At 39.2% G+C, this 20,166-nt stretch overlaps 1 protein-coding gene across 1 annotated transcript in view; it reads left to right on the top strand.

Moving 5' to 3' along the window:
- Positions 1-17,473: 17,473 nt before the first annotated feature.
- The window catches only part of kntc1 (kinetochore associated 1), a 130,753-nt gene continuing 128,060 nt past the window's right edge, over positions 17,474-20,166 (top strand). The window contains 6 exon segments of the mRNA XM_058777423.1: positions 17,474-17,595; positions 17,781-17,939; positions 18,406-18,526; positions 18,619-18,734; positions 18,810-18,891; positions 19,050-19,162. Coding sequence (XP_058633406.1) covers positions 17,808-17,939; positions 18,406-18,526; positions 18,619-18,734; positions 18,810-18,891; positions 19,050-19,162 — 564 coding nt within the window. The 5' untranslated portion in view covers positions 17,474-17,595; positions 17,781-17,807.

Raw genomic sequence — 20,166 nt, 5'->3', positions numbered from 1 at the left:
TTGCAGATGTAAATGCAGGCATCAAATAGATGTCTCTGAGATGTACGTTACATAGTAAAATTATTCTTCCAAACAAAGTTGAGAAGTATTGTATCAATTTTTTTTTTTTTTTTTAAGAATGGCAGTGTCAACATTCAAAGAGATGTTACAGCATATGTTAACCTTGACAAACCTTCAGCTTTGGCTAGTAAGATTATTCCCTTCAATGAGAGATCACGCTGGAGCCAGTTTTTTTCTAATGGATTAAAATTTAAGGAGCATCTTTCGAATTCATTTTTTGTTATAATAACACATAAATAAGATGTCTGATCTTTGATCTGAATATTATACATTTCTGACAAATTACATTCTTTGATGGACATCAATTCACACTTTGAGAGGTTCAAGAGCAGGCCTGATGCTTTGGAGGATGCTGGATATACTTTAGTGCTAAAGGAACTTGGTTAGCATCTTGCAAAAAAAAGTGTGGTATCATCAGCCAGTTGACTGATGAGTATCTGTTTGTCAGCAATAGAGATACCATGAAGACCACTATTAGAAATATAAGAAGCGAATAGCTGGAAAACTAGTAAAAATAAATAAATAATAATTTAAATTTGATTGTGTTACTACAGTTGTAATATACAGCGGGTAAAATAAGTATTGAACACGTCACCATTTTTCTTAGCAAATATATTTCTAAAGGTGCTGTTGACTTGAAATTTTCACCAGATGTCGGTAACAACCCAAGTAAACCTACATACAAAGAAAACAAAACAAATAAGTTCAGAAATTAAGTTATGTGTAATAAAATGGAGTGACACAGGGAAAAAGTATTGAACATGAAGAAAGGGAGGTGCAAAAAGGCATGGAAAGCCAAGACACCAGCTGAAATCTATCATTAATTAGAAAGCAATCCTGCCACTTGTCAGTGGAAATTAATATTAGCTGGTTCAGTCCCAACACCTACAGTTCCAGGATGATGAAGATGAAACAAGGGTGGACATTTCAGCAAGACAATGATCCCAAACACAGCCAAGGAAACTCTCGATTGGTTTCAGAAAAAGAAGATAAAGCTGCTAGAATGGCTCAAGAATGGGCCAAAATCACACCTGAGCAATGCATGCGACTAGTTTCTCCATACAGGAGGCGTCTTGAAGCTATTACCAACAAAGGCTTTTGTACAAAGTATTAAATAAATTTTAGTACACTGTAAAAAAAAAAAAAAGAAAAAGTTAAGCCAACTTAAAATTGTAAGGCAACCAGCTTCAGCAGATTTTTGAGTTTTCTCAACTTGTCGTTTTAAGTTTATACAACACAAATTTGAGAATCTCCCACAAAAATAAGTTGAGCAAACTCAAAAATCTGCTGAAGCTGGTAAAAAAAATTTTTTTTATTCGCTCAACTTTTTTTTCTTTTTTTTTTTACACTGTAGTTCAATACTTTTTCTATGTCATTCCATTTTATTACACAATTTCTGAAATTATTTGTTTTATTTGTATGTATGGATTACTTGGGTTATTACCGACATCTGGTGAAAATTTCATGTTAACAGTACCTTTAGAAATATATTTACTGAGAAAAATGGTGTAACAGTTATGGCCGGACGCTGAGGTAAGTGACAACCAGTTAGAGTTTATTTGAACAGGATGAGGCAGACAGAGAAATGAGCAGATAACCGGAGGCGAGTATGGAACACTTGGAAAGACCCTGGGCTGGTGAGAGAGGTAGTAACTGCTTTATCTTCCAGAGAGCTGCTGGGGTGACGAGACGAGGGAATCCACAGCGGTACACAAAATCTGAGGACAGAAGATCTGGGAGGAGAGGAGAACACTAGGATGCAGAGACAGGAGGTAAGGTACAAACAGTAAGTATTAGTATGCAAAGGATATCTTTGGAGAGTAATTCTCAACCCAGATAGCACACGTACGTCTGCAAGATGTCTGTTAAAGATCTGTTGATCTGGAAAGCATCTGCTGTCTACAAACATCTGACAGACATCTATAAGATGTCAGTTTTACATACATTCTAAATCATAAACATCTTAAAGACATCTAATAGACGTCTATTTGACATCTAAAAGGAGACGTCCTATAGACGTATTGCAGATGAGCAAACACCCTAAAAAATACGTCTTGCAGATGTAAATGCAGATGTCAAATAGACGTCTCCTTGATGTACATGTGCTATCAGGGAAGGGTATAGAGTCCACGTTGAGTGTACGAGATCGGACAGTGTGTGTGGCTGAAGTGAGGGCTTTTATACTGGGTGAGATGGCTGAGGTGATGAGGTGCAGGTGATCCTGATTAGTATTCGGGTGATGTGGATCGTTGTGATTGGTGGGGCGTGAGTTCCGACCGATCCGTGACAAATGGTGACTTCAATACTTATTTTACCCGCTGTAGAGTTCTTACTGCCTTACAAAAATATTCATCAAAACCATTTTTTTCCGCTGATTTAAATATAAATTTATGTTCAACTGAATCAAAAGCTTTATACAAATCCAGGAAAAGAATAAAGCTAGTATGTTCCAGCAAATCACTATAATTCAATAAGTCGAAAACTAATCTAATATTATTCATTAGTGACCCGTTCTGGCGAAATGAGTCGGAAGTCGCACGGAATAATTTTGAGCTACAGGCAAAAGAAATGAAAAATGTCAGTTTTGGTCAAATTTGAGATTTTCACAAAAATGAGTTCATTAAGCCCTCTTCTAGTGATCCCAATGCTCCAAATAGTAATTAAACATCTAAAAATGATCTTTATTTGTACGTTTTCTGAGAGGAGTACCTTCTCTGCGCACTTCTAGACGGCTGCTGCTGCTTCTCACCACAACTTGTAAGTCTATTGTTGCAAATCGCTGCATTCCAGCTTTGTGAATATTCATATGGAATTCTCCATGACATGAGTCCAAACCAGTGAAATATTATTTTTAAACCCATGCTGACGAAAACAAAACGATCGCGCTGACTGACATTTGCAAAGCACGTGCATAAGACGCGGAAGCGCGCGATCTCCCTAAAGTACATTATTGCGAAATATGTATTGGCGAGATTCACACAGTCATAATTTGTTATGTCTTACATGAACGTTTAGTTAATGGTTGGGGGGAAATCTGATGTGTAACATTATATTTGATCCATGCATTACAGTAGGTCTTAATATAGATCTGTCTCAAATTGAGACTCAATGCTAATCATACATTAAAAGAAAAGACGGAATCACTCGCTGCTCTTGATTAAACTACTGTTTATTTGCATATGTGTTCTTATTTTTAATAACAAAGATAAAATAAAAATAGCTATGTTGTGATTAATAATATAGTAATTATTATTAAGAAAAGAATTGGAGGAAAATATGCAACGTTGCTTGGTGATTTTGCTTTGGAATCTTTAACTCGATTTTTCTCAAAAACAGATCTGCTGCCTCTGTTTCCTTCAAACGGCTGTAGCTCAGTCATTTTTTATCCGATTCCAACAAGTCAAATATCATTTTGAAGTATTTTAATGGAGAATGTGAAAATAAAATTAACTTATTTTTGAAAATATTTTGCCAGACTGAGTCTCATCTAACAGTATCCAAACAGTCTTAAGTCTTTTAGCAAATATTATGGCGAAAATTTTATAGTCATTGTCAGTGGCGTGCATAGACCTCCGGAGGGGCAGGGGCAAAATGGGGGTATGGGTTTTGTCCCCTCGGCTCTGGGTGGGCGATTTGGCAAAAATATCACGATTTTTTTTTAGAAATATCACGATTCACATTAGTATCACAATTTTTGTCATGTTGGATTTTCTATTTTGCAAGCTGTTTGAGTATTACAGCCAAACTAATTTCCCTACTATAAAGACAAAGCCTTTCAAGGTAACAAAATATAAAAAAGTATGGCGGATATTTAGGCCAAAGTAGGTGAAGATAAAAATCGTTGTCATTATTTTATCTTTGCTATTAAAAAATGAGAGCAAAGATACACTTTACAAATACACATAATATATAAATAAAATAAACTGTTTTATTTTCAGGTAGTCAATAGGTGTATTTAGCAGGAGCATTCAAGAAATTGAATGAACAAATATAAAAATAAAACACTATATAGATTGATTCCTATTAAAGCAACTGTATTAAAGTTTTTCAGTCAAGAGTAGTGAGTGGTTTTTCTCTTTGTGTTTGGTGTTTTATTAACATTAAAGGAATAATTCACCCCAAAATTAAAATAGGCTAGTGTTTTATTTTTATACCTTCATTTACTCACTCAAAAGTTGTTTTAAACCTGAACGAGTTTCTTCTGCTGAAAATAAATGCTATTTTGAAGAATGTGTAGAACAGTTGCTGGTCTACAGTGACTTCCATAGTATTTTGTTCCTACTGTTAAAGTCAATGATGACCAGCAACAGTTTGGTTAGCCACATTCTTCAAAATATCTTCTTTTGTTTTCAGCACAAGAAAGAAATTAATACAGGTTTGGGACAACATGTGAGAGTAAATAATGACAGAAATTAAATTTTAGGGTGAACTATCCCTTTAAATACAGTCGGCAGCATGTAGGCTACTGTCCCTTTAAGACCTGCACGCATCTAATATACAGGTACGCATGCGTTTCTCTCAGCTGTTTACCTTCATTTTAGACATGACCAACTGAGTCTATACATAAACCTTGTGTGTTTTGACAGTATTAGCACAAAACATAACTTAGTTCAGTAATCAGGCGCTGTTTGACGGGTCTTTTAGAGCACGCGCTTTGGGTGTATGTGCTCAGAAAAGGCGCTCATCAGAACAGCACACCAGTGACTGCGAACAAGTGCAGTGTCCCGTGAGAGTAACTCTACCGCTGAGTTAACACTGATGTGAATGTATGTGGCGCTGTACAGTATATAGAGACGGCGGCGCCAGAACTGCAGCTGATAAAGGGCAAAGGGCACTTTACCGTCGGACCTCAAAGGGGCAGGGGCTACCGCAGTAAAGATAGTTTGCGGTTCGATATTCAGATTTCTTTTGGCTATTAATACGCAGTGCGCTGTCATAGACACGCAAATAATACTGAATGACATTCTCCATGATTTGTGAATTCAGTTTACAGTGTGTGAGGGGATTAGTAGTGGACCCAAAAAATACAGAAACACAAGTGGATGCGTTTTAGAAAGTTTATTTTCAGTTTCCTTAATACTGGCAAGTCTTCTCCACACCAAGGAGTGGCGACAGTGAGATGAACAATAGGTCAGTGATGGGAATAGACGATCAGAGGAAGCTCTAGAAGATAGCAAGCTAGTTGAGCACTTCCAAGCAGGAACTGGCTTACTGGTATCCCCTGGATCAATACAGCTGACAGGGTTTAGGTGGTCCTTTGAGGTGGATAAGGTGACCAGCTTGGGAATTGAACCCTGGTCTACCACGTGACAGGCAGAGACGCAGTCCACTGTTCCACACGGGACAGTCTACCAGAATGTTCTCGAAGATGTTCTGAGGAGTGATAGTAGAGTAGAGAACAAACAGTTCCAAAGACAACACAATCCAATCTCCTTTATCCTTTTCCAGTCCCAAATCCAAAACAATAATTCCACAATCCAAATCCCGAATCACAATGAACTGACAATCCAGCTTCCAGAGCAGCAGATAAAGGGAGTCAACTTACTGACTCTTGATGGAGGTTCAAGCAGAGAGAGAAAAACAGGTTCCAGGCAGGGTCAAGTTCACACAGGCTTCACAGATCAGATTCAGGAACTGACTGGAATGTTCACCAATGAGCTGATGAGACAATCTGGCAGAGAGGTAAGAGTGAGACTAGCTTATATAGTTAGTGAGACAGGTGACACCAATGAGGATAATTAAAAAGGAATTATGAGATCAGGAACAAGTAGCTGGATGCTGGCTGATGAAATAAGTATCTAGCAGAAAGTGGTAACAGAATCATGACATTACCCCCCACAACAACAGACGGCTCATGACGTCCCACCAGACTGGTCAGGATGATCACGATGAAACTGGTCAATGAGTGAGGGATCCAAAATATACCGTGCCGGAACCCAGGAGCGTTCCTCCGGGCCATAGCCCTCCCAGTCAACCAAATACTGCAGCCCCCTCCCTCGTTTACGAGCTTTCAGGAGACGTTGAACCGTGTAAGCTGGGCCCCATCAATGAGCCGGGCGGGTGGAGGGTCTGGAGGAGGGTACCAATCGACTCTGTCGGAATGGCTTAACACGGGAAACATGGAAGGTAGGATGGATACGAAGTGGTCTAGGGAGTAGCAATCTCACTGCTACCGGGTTGACAACCTTAGTGATGGGGAAAGGTCCCACAAAGCGAGGAGCCAACTTTCTGTTCTCCAGTCGAAGGGCAGATCTTTAGAAGCCAGCCAAACTCGTTGTCCCATTTGATACTGAGGTGCAGGTGAGCGATGTTTATCTGCCCACTTCTTATAGTTGGCAGAGGAATGGAGGAGAGCCTGCCTGGCTCTTCTCCAAGCCAGGTGACAACGCCTCACCAGAGCAAATGCAGACGGAACTGTAATTTCAGATTCTTGAGATGAGAATAGAGGTGGTTGATAACCATAGACAGTTTGAAAAGGAGTCAAGCCAGTAGCAGAGGAAGGAGTGAATTGTGAGCATACTCCACCCATACCATGTTCTTGGCCCATGAAGCTGGGTCCCGAGCACACAGGAGGCGAAGTCCAGTCTCTAGCTCCTGATTGAAACGTTCTGTCTGTCCATTTGTTTGGGGGTGAAAACCTGAGGAGAGGCTTACGGAGATGCCAAGCTGTTTACAGAATTCTTTCCAGAAAAGGGCTGTAAATTGTGGTCCACGATCTGAAACAATATTACGGGGGAGGCCATGGAGACGGAAAACATGTTGAATCATGATTTCAGCCGTTTCCTTTGCTGAGGGCAGTTTGGGGAGTGGAATAAAATGAACCATCTTAGAAAACCGATCCACAACAGTCAAGACGGTAGTATTACCAGAGGATGGGGGAAAACCAGTGACAAAATCAATAGAAATGTGAGACCAAGGCCGTCTTGGTATAGGTAGTGGATGGAGAAGTCCACTAGGGGGTCTCCGAGGGGTTTTAAACTGTGCACACTCAGGGCAAGCAGCAACAAACTCCCGGACATCCTTTCTTAGGGATGGCCACCAGAAGCGCTGTTCCACTACAAATGTGGTCCGAGTAGCGCCAGGATGACAGGACAGGTGTGAGGAGTGACACCACTGCAGAATTCTTGGTCGAAGGGCCTCAGGTACGTATAATTTAGTGTCAGGACAAGCTGATGGAGCAGGAGAATTTCTGAGGCTGTTAATTACTTCCTCTTCGACATCAAGAAGGGCTGCAGCAAGACGGGCAGAGACAGGCAAGATAAAATCAGGATCCTCACCATCCTCCTCCGGAGTGTCAAATTGCCGAGAGAGGGCATCAGCCTTTTGATTCTTTGATCCAGGACGATAGGACAGTGTGAAATTAAATCTGTTAAAAAACAGAGCCCAGCGAGCCTGGCGGGGATTTAGCCGTTTTGCAGCACGAAGATACTCCAGATTCTTGTGGTCAGTTAAGACCAAGAATGGATGTTCAGAGCCCTCCAACCAGTGGCGCCACTCCTCCAGCGCCAATTTTACTGCCAGGAGCTCTCTGTCGCCTATATCATAATTTCTCTCAGCAGGCAAGAGTCGTCGCGAGAAAAAAGCACAAGGATGGATCTTGTTGTCATTCTCCGCTCTCTGGGACAGAATGGCTCCGACCCCTGAACTGGATGCATCCACCTCCACAATAAACTGCCTCCTAGTGTCAGGAAGCATCAGAATAGGTGCAGAACTGAACAGTCCTTTTAGGGTGGAGAAAACCTTGTCAGCAGTTGGGGACCAGTCAAACTTCTGTTTTACCGAGGTAAGTTGGTGTAAAGGTGCTGCCACCGAACTGTAACCTCTTATGAATTTACGGTAAAAATTGGCAAAGCCTAGAAAACGCTGTAGTTGTTTGCGGTTTTCAGGTACAGGCCAGGCTTTAACCGCTTCCACCTTCTCTGGGTCCATTCTGATGTCACCAGCTGACAAAATGAAGCCAAGAAACGAGACCGTGCTAGAATGGAATTCGCACTTCTCAGCCTTCACAAACAGCTGATTTTGCAAAAGTCTTTGGAGTACCACCCTGACATGCTCTGTCTCAGATTTGGAGAAAATCAGAATGTCATCTAGATATACGAAAACAAATCTGCTTAGCATATCTCCTAACACATCATTGACCAAATTCTGGAATACAGCTGGAGAGTTAGTGAGCCGAAGGGCATCACAAGGTACTCATAATGACCAGAAGGGTGTTAAACGCCGTTTTCCACTCATCTCCCTCACGGATTCTGGACCAGATGGTAAGCATTTCTCAGGTCCAATTTTGTGAATATCACTGCTCCCTGTAACAGTTCAAATGCAGAGGAGATGAGTGGCAGAGGATAACGATTCTTGATAGTAATTTGATTCAAACCTCGATAATCTATGCACGGCCTCAATCCGCCATCCTTTTGCCCACAAAGAAAAACCTGCACCAGCAGGAGATGAAGAGGCGGATGAGACCAGCAGACAAGGCTTCGGAGATGTATTCTTGCATTGCCTCAGATTCGGGACCGGAGAGAGAATACAATCTACCCGTGGGGGTATGGTCCCAGGAGCAGATCGATAGCACAATCGTAGGGTCGATGAGGTGGCAGAGAAGTAGCTCGTGTCTTGTTAAATACTTCCTTCAAATCATGATATACATTGGGTACCTTAGAGATATCTGGATAAACTGGATCTTTTGAGTCAGATTCAGATACTACGTTGTTCTTGGTAGCAGAACGGAGGCAAGAAGCCATACATTTAGTTGACCAACCTAACACCTTGCCTGACCCCCAATCAATGTGTGGATTATGACTGTTTAACCAGGTAATTCCCAGAACCACAGGATATTCAGACGTATGAATCAAATAAAATGAAATCTGTTCCTGATGATTATCTATGGTCATCTGTAAAGGTTTGGTCCTTAGAGTCACTCTGTGCAAAAGTTCATTATTTAATGACCGCACAATCAAAGGTTCAATCAAGTCTTCAAACTGCAAACCATGATTCGTTGCAAACTGAATATCCATGAAGTTTGTGTCTGCCCCAGAGTCAATGAAAACACTCACTTCAATCTTCGAAGATGACATCAACAAAGCCTTACAGAGTGGACGGGAGGACGAGGGATTAATGAGTGAGTGGCTCAGCAGCGTCCTCCCCTTCTCTGCTGAGCCGATTCTTTTACTGGGCACTCATTCACTCGATGACCTGAACCTCCACAGTATAGACACAGGTTCTCCTTAAACCTTCTCTCTCTCTCCTCCTTAGACAGACTTCCACGTCCAAGCTGCATAGGTTCTGGAAAATCAGAGGATTTGTTAGACGAATATGTATTCTCTTTAGCTCTTACCGATACAGGGAATTCCAGTAGTGTGATGTGCGGATAGTCTGCCGACTCTCATGAATCTTTTCCTGTTGGCGTTCCTTATAACGTCGATCTAACCTTATAACTAAATCAATGAGTTCATCAAGATTCTTGGGGAGATCCAAAGTAGCCAGGGTGTCTTTCAGTCTGCTGCAGAGCCCCCGATAAAAGGCATCGTACAAAGCAGACTTATTCCAAGAGCAATCTGCAGCTAGAGAGCGGAATTCAATGATATAGTCAATCACAGGCCGATTTCCTTGAGACAAACTTAACAGGTTATTCAAAGTTTCATGTTCAGATTTTACAGGGTCAAAAACTCTCCTCATCTCTCTGCTAAAACTTTCAAAGGAGTTACAACACTCAGTCCTCCTCTTCCACTCTGCTGACCCCCAGGTTCGAGCTCTGCCAACCAATAATGAAAGTACATAACCCACCTTAGCCCTTTCAGATGGGAATGACGATGGTTGCATTTCGAATTGCAGCTCACATTGCATCAAAAAGGCAGCACAATCTCCTGGTTCGCCACCATACTTCTCTGGGGGTGCCACTTTTGATTCTTGATTCACTACAAGTGGGGAAGCAGGAAGTTGAGCTTGATCCAATTCAAGTTCTCTGGTCTTGAGCAGGTCTGCTAAATGAGAAAAACTTTGATTAAGCGCTTGAATACTAGTGGTAATTGTACCAAAGTTCGCCTCATGTTTAGTTAACATGTTCTCAACACTCTCTTTCCAACCCTGCCCACTAGTGTCTGTCGGGTCCATGTTGGCCAGATTGTACTGTGAGGGGATTAGTAGTGGACCCAAAAAATACAGAAACACAAGTGGATGCGTTTTAGAAAGTTTATTTTCAGTTTCCTTAATACTGGCAAGTCTTCTCCACACCAAGTAGTGGCGACAGTGAGATGAACAATAGGTCAGTGATGGGAATAGACGATCAGAGGAAGCTCTAGAAGATAGCAAGCTAGTTGAGCACTTCCAAGCAGGAACTGGCTTACTGGTATCCCCTGGATCAATACAGCTGACAGGGTTTAGGTGGTCCTTTGAGGTGGATAAGGTGACCAGCTTGGGAATTGAACCCTGGTCTACCACGTGACAGGCAGAGACGCAGTCCACTGTTCCACACGGGACAGTCTACCAGAATGTTCTCGAAGATGTTCTGAGGAGTGATAGTAGAGTAGAGAACAAACAGTTCCAAAGACAACACAATCCAATCTCCTTTATCCTTTTCCAGTCCCAAATCCAAAACAATAATTCCACAATCCAAATCCCGAATCACAATGAACTGACAATCCAGCTTCCAGAGCAGCAGATAAAGGGAGTCCAACTTACTGACTCTTGATGGAGGTTCAAGCAGAGAGAGAGAAAAAACAGGTTCCAGGCAGGGTCAAGTTCACACAGGCTTCACGGATCAGATTCAGGAACTGACTGGAATGTTCACCAATGAGCTGATGAGACAATCTGGCAGAGAGGTAAGAGTGAGACTAGCTTATATAGTTAGTGAGACAGGTGACACCAATGAGGATAATTAAAAAGGAATTATGAGATCAGGAACAAGTAGCTGGATGCTGGCTGATGAAATAAGTATCTAGCAGAAAGTGGTAACAGAATCATGACACAGTGTCCTCCGGGCCGAAATCGTTTTTTTTTTTTCGTAGGGATCCTTAATTTTATAATGGCTATAGCTCCAAAAATTGGACAATTGGAAGACTGAAAACGGTGTCATCTTCACCAGCTTGATCTGTGAATTTTTTCACAGAAAAGCTTTTGTCCACAGACCCCTTGGTAAGTCCGCTATAAGGAAAGTGAAAGATAGGCGTTCTTCATGTTTAAACGTCTACTGCCAAATAAACACGCAGATGGCTGGAATAAAAATTATTGTTTTAGCTTGAGTTCCATTTGTGAAAACTTTCACAATCGCATTTTATCGCGTGGCAGTGTTTCTCTTTGCTCTGGCCCCTTTTCTTGTATAACAATGTTATATGGCGCTATTGAATAAAGGGTCATAATTCTAAAAATATAGTCTAAATGTTTTTTAGCCAAAAACATATATGAAATATATGTTGCAAACAAGGAAGCTGAATGAAAAATATTTTGTTAATAAAATAAATACAACTTTTACATACCAAAGCATATTTCTAAATTGGGTTTTTCAGGGGCAAGAAAATGCATTTTGATGGACTGTCAAATGCTTTTAAACATATATATTTCTGTATTTAAAATACATTTTCAAAATATATAAAAAATAAAATAAATGGCCCAAGACGTATTGGTAGAAAATATATTTAAGTAAATATATTTTTTAATTAAAAATATATTTTAAATAATATATTATATATTTAATATATATTTATTATTGTATATTTGCTGTATGTATTATTTACCATATAGGTAAATATATGTTATTTAAGGCAATATAGCAATTTTTCTTTTAAATTTTTTGTATGCTTTTATTTAAATGTATTTAAAATGTAAAAATATATTTTCAAAGATATACAAATTTGGGTCAGCTGACCCTCCTCTGAGTCATGTACATCACTATTCTGATCAGTGAAAACTTTCTGAGGTAAGCACGGGTCAGCTGACCCTACCCTAGGTCACTAACATCACTATTCTGATCTGTGAAAACTTTCACAGTTCAGTACGGTCAGCTGACCCTTCCTGGGTCACTAACATCACTATTCTGATCTGTGAAAACTGTGAAAACTTTCTGAGATAAGTACGGGTCAGCTGACCCTTCTCTGGGTCACTAACATCACTATTCTGATCTGTGAAAACTGTGAAAACTTTCTGAGGTAAGTACGTGTCAGCTGACCCTTCTCTGGGTCACTAACATCACTATTCTGATCTGTGAAAACTTTCTGAGGTAAGTACATGTCAGCTGACCCTTCTCTGGGACACTAACATCACTATTCTGATCTGTGAAAACTTTCACAGTTCAGTACGGTCAGCTGACCCTTCCTGGGTCACTAACATCACTATTCTGATCTGTGAAAACTTTCTGAGGTAGTACGGGTCAGCTGACCCTACCCTGGGTCACTAACATCACTATTCTGAGCTGTGAAAACTTTCTGAGGTAAGCACGGGTCAGCTGAACCTTCCTGGGTCACTAACATTACTATTCTGATCTGTGAAAACTTTCACAGTTCAGTGCGGGTCAGCTGACCCTTCCTGGGTCACTAACATCACTATTCTGATCTGTGAAAACTTTCACAGTTCAGTGCACGGGTCAGCTGACCCTTCCTGGGTCACTAACATCACTATTCTGATCTGTGAAAACTTTCTGAGGTAACTACGGGTCAGCTGACCTACCCTGGGTCACTACCATCACTATTCTGATCTGTGAAAACTTTCTGAGGTAAGTGCGGGTCAGCTGACCCTACCTGGGTCACTACCATCACTATTCTGATCTGTGAAAACTTTCTGAGGTAGTACGGGTCAGCTGACCCTTCCTGGGTCACTAACATCACTATTCTGATCTGTGAAAACTTTCTGAGGTAACTACGGGTCAGCTGACCTACCCTGGGTCACTACCATCACTATTCTGATCTGTGAAAACTTTCACAGTTCAGCACGGTCAGCTGACCCTTCCTGGGTCACTAACATCACTATTCTGACCTGTGAAAACTTTCACAGTTCAGCACGGGTCAGCTGAGTTTCCCTGCGTCAGAAAGTTTTCACAGTTTTCACAGATCTGAATAGTGATGTTAGTGACCCAGGAAGGGTCAGTTGACCCATACTGAACTGTGAAAGTTTTCACAGATCAGAATAGTGATGTTAGTGACCCAGGGTAGGGTCAGCTGACCCGTACTTATCTCAGAAGATTTTCACAGTTTTCACAGATCAGAATAGTGATGTTAGCGACCCAGAGAAGGGTCAGCTGACACGTACTTACCTCAGAAAGTTTTCACAGATCAGAATAGTGATGTTAGTGACCCAGGAAGGGTCAGCTGACCCGTACTTACCTCAGAAAGTTTTCACAGATCAGAATAGTGATGTTAGTGACCCAGGAAGGGTCAGCTGACCCGCACTTACCTCTGAAAGTTTTCACAGATCAGAATAGTGATGTTAGTGACCCAGGAAGGGTCAGCTGACACGCACTTACCTCAGAAAGTTTTCACAGATCAGAATAGTGATGTTAGTGACCCAGGAAGGGTCAGCTGACCCGTACTGAACTGTGAAAGTTTTCACAGATCAGAATAGTGATGTTAGTGACCCAGGAAGGGTCAGCTGACCCGTACTTACCTCAGAAAGTTTTCACAGATCAGAATAGTGATGTTAGTGACCCAGGAAGGGTCAGCTGACCCGTACTTACCTCAGAAAGTTTTCACAGATCAGAATAGTGATGTTAGTGACCCAGGAAGGGTCAGCTGACCCGTACTTACCTCAGAAAGTTTTCACAGATCAGAATAGTGATGTTAGTGACCCAGGAAGGGTCAGCTGACCCGTACTTACCTCAGAAAGTTTTCACAGATCAGAATAGTGATGTTAGTGACCCAGGAAGGGTCAGCTGACCCGTGCTTACCTCAGAAAGTTTTCACAGATCAGAATAGTGATGTTAGTGACCCAGGGAAGGGTCAGCTGACCGTACTGAACTGTGAAAGTTTTCACAGTTTTCACAGATCAGAATAGTGATGTTAGTGACCCAGGGAAGGGTCAGCTGACCCGTACTTACCTCAGAAAGTTTTCACAGATCAGAATAGTGATGTTAGTGACCCAGGGAAGGGTCAGCTGACCCGTACTTACCTCAGAAAGTTTTCACAGATCAGAATAGTGATGTTAGTGACCCAGGGAAGGGTCAGCTGACCCGTACTTACCTCAGAAAGTTTTCACAGATCAGAATAGTGATGTTAGTGACCCAGGGAAGGGTCAGCTGACCCGACTTACCTCAGAAAGTTTTCACAGATCAGAATAGTGATGTTAGTGACCCAGGGAAGGGTCAGCTGACACGTACTTACCTCAGAAAGTTTTCACAGGTCAGAATAGTGATGTTAGTGACCCAGGAAGGGTCAGCTGACCCGTACTGAACTGTGAAAGTTTTCACAGATCAGAATAGTGATGTTAGTGACCCAGGAAGGGTCAGCTGACCCGTACTTACCTCAGAAAGTTTTCACAGATCAGAATAGTGATGTTAGTGACCCAGGAAGGGTCAGCTGACCGTACTGAACTGTGAAAGTTTTCACAGATCAGAATAGTGATGTTAGTGACCTAGGGTAGGGTCAGCTGACCCGTACTTACCTCAGAAAGTTTTCACTGATCAGAATAGTGATGTACATGACTCAGAGGAGGGTCAGCTGACCCAAATTTGTATATCTTTGAAAATATATTTTTACATTTTAAATACATTTAAATAAAAAGCATACAAAAAAATTTTAAAAGAAAAATTGCTATATTGCCTTAAATAACATATATTTACCTATATGGTAAATAATACATACAGCAAATATACAATAATAAATATATATTAAATATATAATATATTATTTAAAAATATATTTTTTAATTAAAAAAATATATTTACTTAAATATATTTTCTACCAATACGTCTTGGGCCATTTATTTTATTTTTTTTATATATTTTTGAAAATGTATTTTAAATACAGAAATATATATGTTTAAAAGCATTTGACAGTCCATCAAAATGCATTTTCTTGCCCCTGAAAAACCCAATTTAGAAATATGCTTTGGTATGTAAAGGTTGAAACTAAATATATGTATTTTATTAACAAAATATTTTTCATTCAGCTTCCTTGTTTGCAACATATATTTCATATATGTTTTTGGCTAAAAAACATTTAGACTATATTTTTAGAATTATGACCCTTTATTCAATAGCGCCATATAACATTGTTATACAAGAAAAGGGGCCAGAGCAAAGAGAAACACTGCCACGCGATAAAATGCGATTGTGAAAGTTTTCACAAATGGAACTCGAGCTAAAACAATAATTTTTTATTCCAGCCGTCTGCGTGTTTATTTGGCAGTAGACGTTTAAACATGAAGAACGCCTATCTTTCACTTATAGCGGACTTACCAAGGGGTCTGTGGACAAAAGCTTTTCTGTGAAAAAATTCACAGATCAAGCTGGTGAAGATGACACCGTTTTCAGTCTTCCAATTGTCCAATTTTTGGAGCTATAGCCATTATAAAATTAAGGATCCCTACGAAAAAAAAACCCCGATTTCGGCCCGGAGGACTCTGTAAACTGAATTCACAAATCATGGAGAATGTCATTCAGTATTATTTGCGTGTCTATGACAGCGCACTGCTTATTAATAGCCAAAAGAAATCTGAATATCGAACCGCAAACTATCTTTACTGCGGTGCAGGGGCTCGAGATCACTTTCAGATACAACCTTAACATAATTAACTGAGTCTAGAAATGAGGATGCTGTCTGCTCAGAATACCTTGAACTATAAAGATTCTCATAAAAACTGGCACTAGTTTCATCAATACATAGTTGTTCAATTGTTGAGAGGGTAAAATTACACCTTTCAAGCTTAAAAAAAAAATATGCGGAATTGAGTTCTCCCTCTTCAAGCCACCCCTAGCCTTTGATAAGTATAATTCATCCAATTTCATTTGCAAATATGCAATTTCAGATTTTTCCTCCAGAGACATGCAATCAAAATTATTAGACTGAAATAATTTCATGATTAGGTTGTCTTCAAGAACATTTATTTTTTGGCTAAAAGTGTTCCAACTTTTCTTAAATAAACACCCATCTCAAGAAGCTCCCAATTGGTACCAAAATAATTTTGAATTGTGGCTGCTTTCCAATAGCTAGTAATTAATTCTTTAATTTTATCCTTTACATCTGGTAATTCTAACAGTGAACTGTTAAGTTTCCACAAAGAAGCTCTGCATTGGCCTGTTACATAATCTGCCATTAAAGGATTATTAATAAAGATTTTGTGGTTGGTCAACGGGGTACATTGAATGCCGACATTCAGATCAAAATTTGACATATATTTTGATATGAGCCAATAATCAATACGAGATTGTCTTGATCCACTTTTATTGGCCCAAGTAAATTCTAAATTGATAGGGAATCTCTCTCCAAATGTCCACCAATTCAAACTTATCTATTAGGTCTAAGAGTGCAGGACTAGAACAAGCTGTCCTTTTTGGAGGATATCTGTCCAAATAATTATTGATTGAAACATTAAAATCTCCTCCTAGAATGAAAAATTGGTAACACTTTACTTGAAGGGGTGTACATAAGACTGACATGACACCTTCATAATCATGACACATAATCATGACCTTAAAATGTCATTAAGTGTTAATACTCTGTCAAATAATTTTATAACATTGTCATGAATATTTTTCTTGACCTCAACTACAGTGGTACAAATTGAATTTGTCATTAAAATGTCATTAAGTGTTAATACTCTGTATTTTATAATGTCATGAATATATTTTCAATATTTCAAATGCTGTAAAAAGATGAACAAGTGTTAGAGAAATTAATAATAATAATAATGATTAAAATTGATAAAATTATATTTTATTGCATTTGAAGATCGATTCACCCAAAATTAAATGAAAACAGTACAATGGTGGTTTAAGCTATCGCAATGGATTATGGTTTCTGCGCTGATGACAGCTAATTTATTCACTTTATATCTTCAAGACTTACATCCTCATGCACACACTGTATTTGGGTACTTGCAAAACTTAATTGTAAACTTTAAAGATCATGATTATGATGTTTTAACTGACTGAAGTTATGATTGCTGACTTTATATATTTGAATGTATTTTCATCCCGGCCCGGGACCATGGATTATATCATTACGTCATCGCGAATGACGTCATTACGTCAGGGCGTAAAAGAACCGATGATCCGGTTTTTTGAACCGGTTCATTGAAACGAACTGTCCGAAAGAACCGGTTCGCGGAAAAGAACCGAACTTCCCATCACTACTCACGTCCCATTAGATTACATGGAGAGGGCGGGGTTTATGACCTATACTGCAGCCAGCCACCTGGGGGCGATCGAGGCGCTTTGGCTTCACTTTCAGGACACTTGCGGCACGCTTGTTTTACGTCAACGCCCCACACTCCATCCCAGTAGGTGTCGAAAATGCACCAACAGTTGTTTTGACAACCGCCGTAAAAGTCTAGAAGAAGAAGGGAGCAGCGTGAGCTGCAGGAGCAGCAGCAGCAGAAGAAGAAGAAGAAGAAGTAGGCGCCAAATTTCAACGTTCTGAGCAGAGTTTGCTTTCACTTGCCGGGATACAGATTATATGGAATAATTATTGAGTATTTTTAATTGTTATTATTTTTTTTTTATGTAACTGTGCTAACGTACATGACAAATGGTTTAAAAACTCCCGCGTCATTTTGGACATTTTTAATTAAACTGGCAGAAACGCAGAAACATTTGCCTGTCAAGAATGTGGAATCACGTCGAACTTCTTCTGAACGAGGATACTAACACAGTCCGTCTGTACAGCGATGTTGAACAAGAGTCCGGAAACGCTTTATATCAAGTGGATACCTTGGTTAAACTCTCATCCTCCGAAAAGGTTAGCACAAACTGTATTTTGGTAATTGCGCGAAAAAAAGTACTGTAGTATTACCATATTTTGGAACCGTAGTAATGACAGCGTGGCTTTGAAGTACCTTGTATACAACATATGATTATGATAGCAATTATTTAACAGAGCTTGGTGTATATCATCGCATTTAATAATATGTGTATTAATATGTTCAATACCTTGTTTCGTGGTTTACACTGTTTACACACACACACACACACACACACACACACACATACACATTCTGACCAAACGATGTACCGCAGGCCGGTCTCCACAGTGTCAAAAATGTCAGGTTTTACTATCCTTGTGGAGACATTTGTACACACACACACACACCTATCTGTCTATCTATGTATCTATCTATCTATCTATCTATCTATCTATCTACACACACATGATTTATTACAACTTACAACTTTTTTATCATTATTATTGTTCTTATATGCTCCAGGTGCTGTCTAATCCAAAGGTCTATGCCTTCAGTACTCCAAATTGCTGTATCGTTGTGGCTGACACTGCTGTGGTTCTCTTTGATCCTGGTTTTCAGACTGTTCTGAATCATTTCTATTTTGGTAACACACGATCAATCAAGTAAAGTTAGCATATACTACTCTTCGAAGTATTGTTTATATCTTTAATTAATGTGTTCTCATGCTTAATTTAGATACTGTAGTAGATGCAGTTACTACTTGCCCCCAAGGACAGTTTCTTCTGGTTGGAGAGAGAAGTGGAAGTCTGCATATCATATATGTCCCTCTGAAGAAGACAGTGCTGACTCAAGTAAGTGCTCACCTTAATAGAATTGTAATAATTGCTGATTTGACTCTAGTAACGTAGAACTGTTGTGATACCTAGACTATGCACAAACAAACCCCGCCTGATGGTGATGAGACAACCTTCAAGAGACTAATACTACATGAGACACCTGGTTCTAAAGGTCAGTGTCTGTAAATGCTAATGAATACTAATGTAAAATAAAGATGTAAATATACATAAATAGCCATGGCCACTAACAGTGTTATCATAGTCTGTACTTTTTATTATCATCATTATTAGCATTAATTTATTATCATTAAAACATTTTCTTTTTTTCAGGAGTGTATGATCTCTTTTTTATTATTAATGATGGTTTCCTACACGCATCCAACGTTGCCTTGGGAAAAATCCAGAGAGCGATTGAAAACATGGATCTAATGGCCTTAAATAAGGTTGAGGTTTCATTTAATTTAATGTCTCTAAAGTTTCTCTCACATGTCTTTTATTAAAGGGTTAGTTAATAAAAAAAAGTAAGATTTAATGGAAAGCCCATTCCCCAAAACTTCGATGCTTTAAAGAAGTTCATTAAAAACATTTTAAGAGTAATCCCTTTGAATCCACCTTTGTAATTTAAGTTTTCTGAAGGTACACAATAGCTTTATCCACTTTATTTGTCACTTATAACTCATCTTCCAGTAATTTTAGCGAGTACAAAACAACTCGTTAGCTGCTTTATACTGCAAACTATTTTCTATCTTATTATTTTAATATGTTTCTGTAATTGAAGAGTTCATTTGCAAAAACGGATAACTCCGTTTTTTACAATATTCAAAAAAATAACTTTTTCATTGTGCATTTCAGTTAATCTCAATCAAACTGCAGTTGGGTTATTTTGATTAGGTTAAAAACTATCACAATAAAACACAATAAAAACATGATTTTTGAAAAATTAAAAAAATGGAGTTATCTGTTTTTGCAAATAAACTCTTCAATTCTAAACACACAGGTTTGTTGTGCAAATAATTTTGCCGTTTACTGCAGTTTACTATTTTTAGTTATTTACCTGTAGTGGCTAATGTATCTGAAGTCTCACACATTCAGAGAAAAGAGCTTTAACGGTACTCCCATGCTGCAAAATAATGTGGATATGTTGAACAGATTTAATTTAGGCTTGTTCTCACAAATATAAACGTTGATCAGTGCACATAGATAGAGGACTTTGAATATGGTCAGTGTTTAGTGTGCATAAAAGCTAAAGTTAAATCAAATCTGTTTATCATTTAAAGTGATTGTGTCTCTTCAGAAGATTTGGATTAAACCATTTGGATTAAAATTGACGTGTTTTACAATTTAAAAAATTTTTTTTCTTTTTTACTTTTTTTTTTTTTTTTTTTATCTTAAACCCAATTCAGGCGGTAATCATTTCTCATGGGACATAAGCTATTTTCAACATTTA

The sequence above is a fragment of the Onychostoma macrolepis genome, chromosome 05 (genome assembly GCF_012432095.1).
Source record: "Onychostoma macrolepis isolate SWU-2019 chromosome 05, ASM1243209v1, whole genome shotgun sequence".
Taxonomy (NCBI): Eukaryota; Metazoa; Chordata; class Actinopteri; order Cypriniformes; family Cyprinidae; genus Onychostoma; species Onychostoma macrolepis.
The sequence above is the reverse complement of the archived record's forward strand: the minus strand, read 5'-3'. Positions and strand labels throughout refer to the sequence as shown.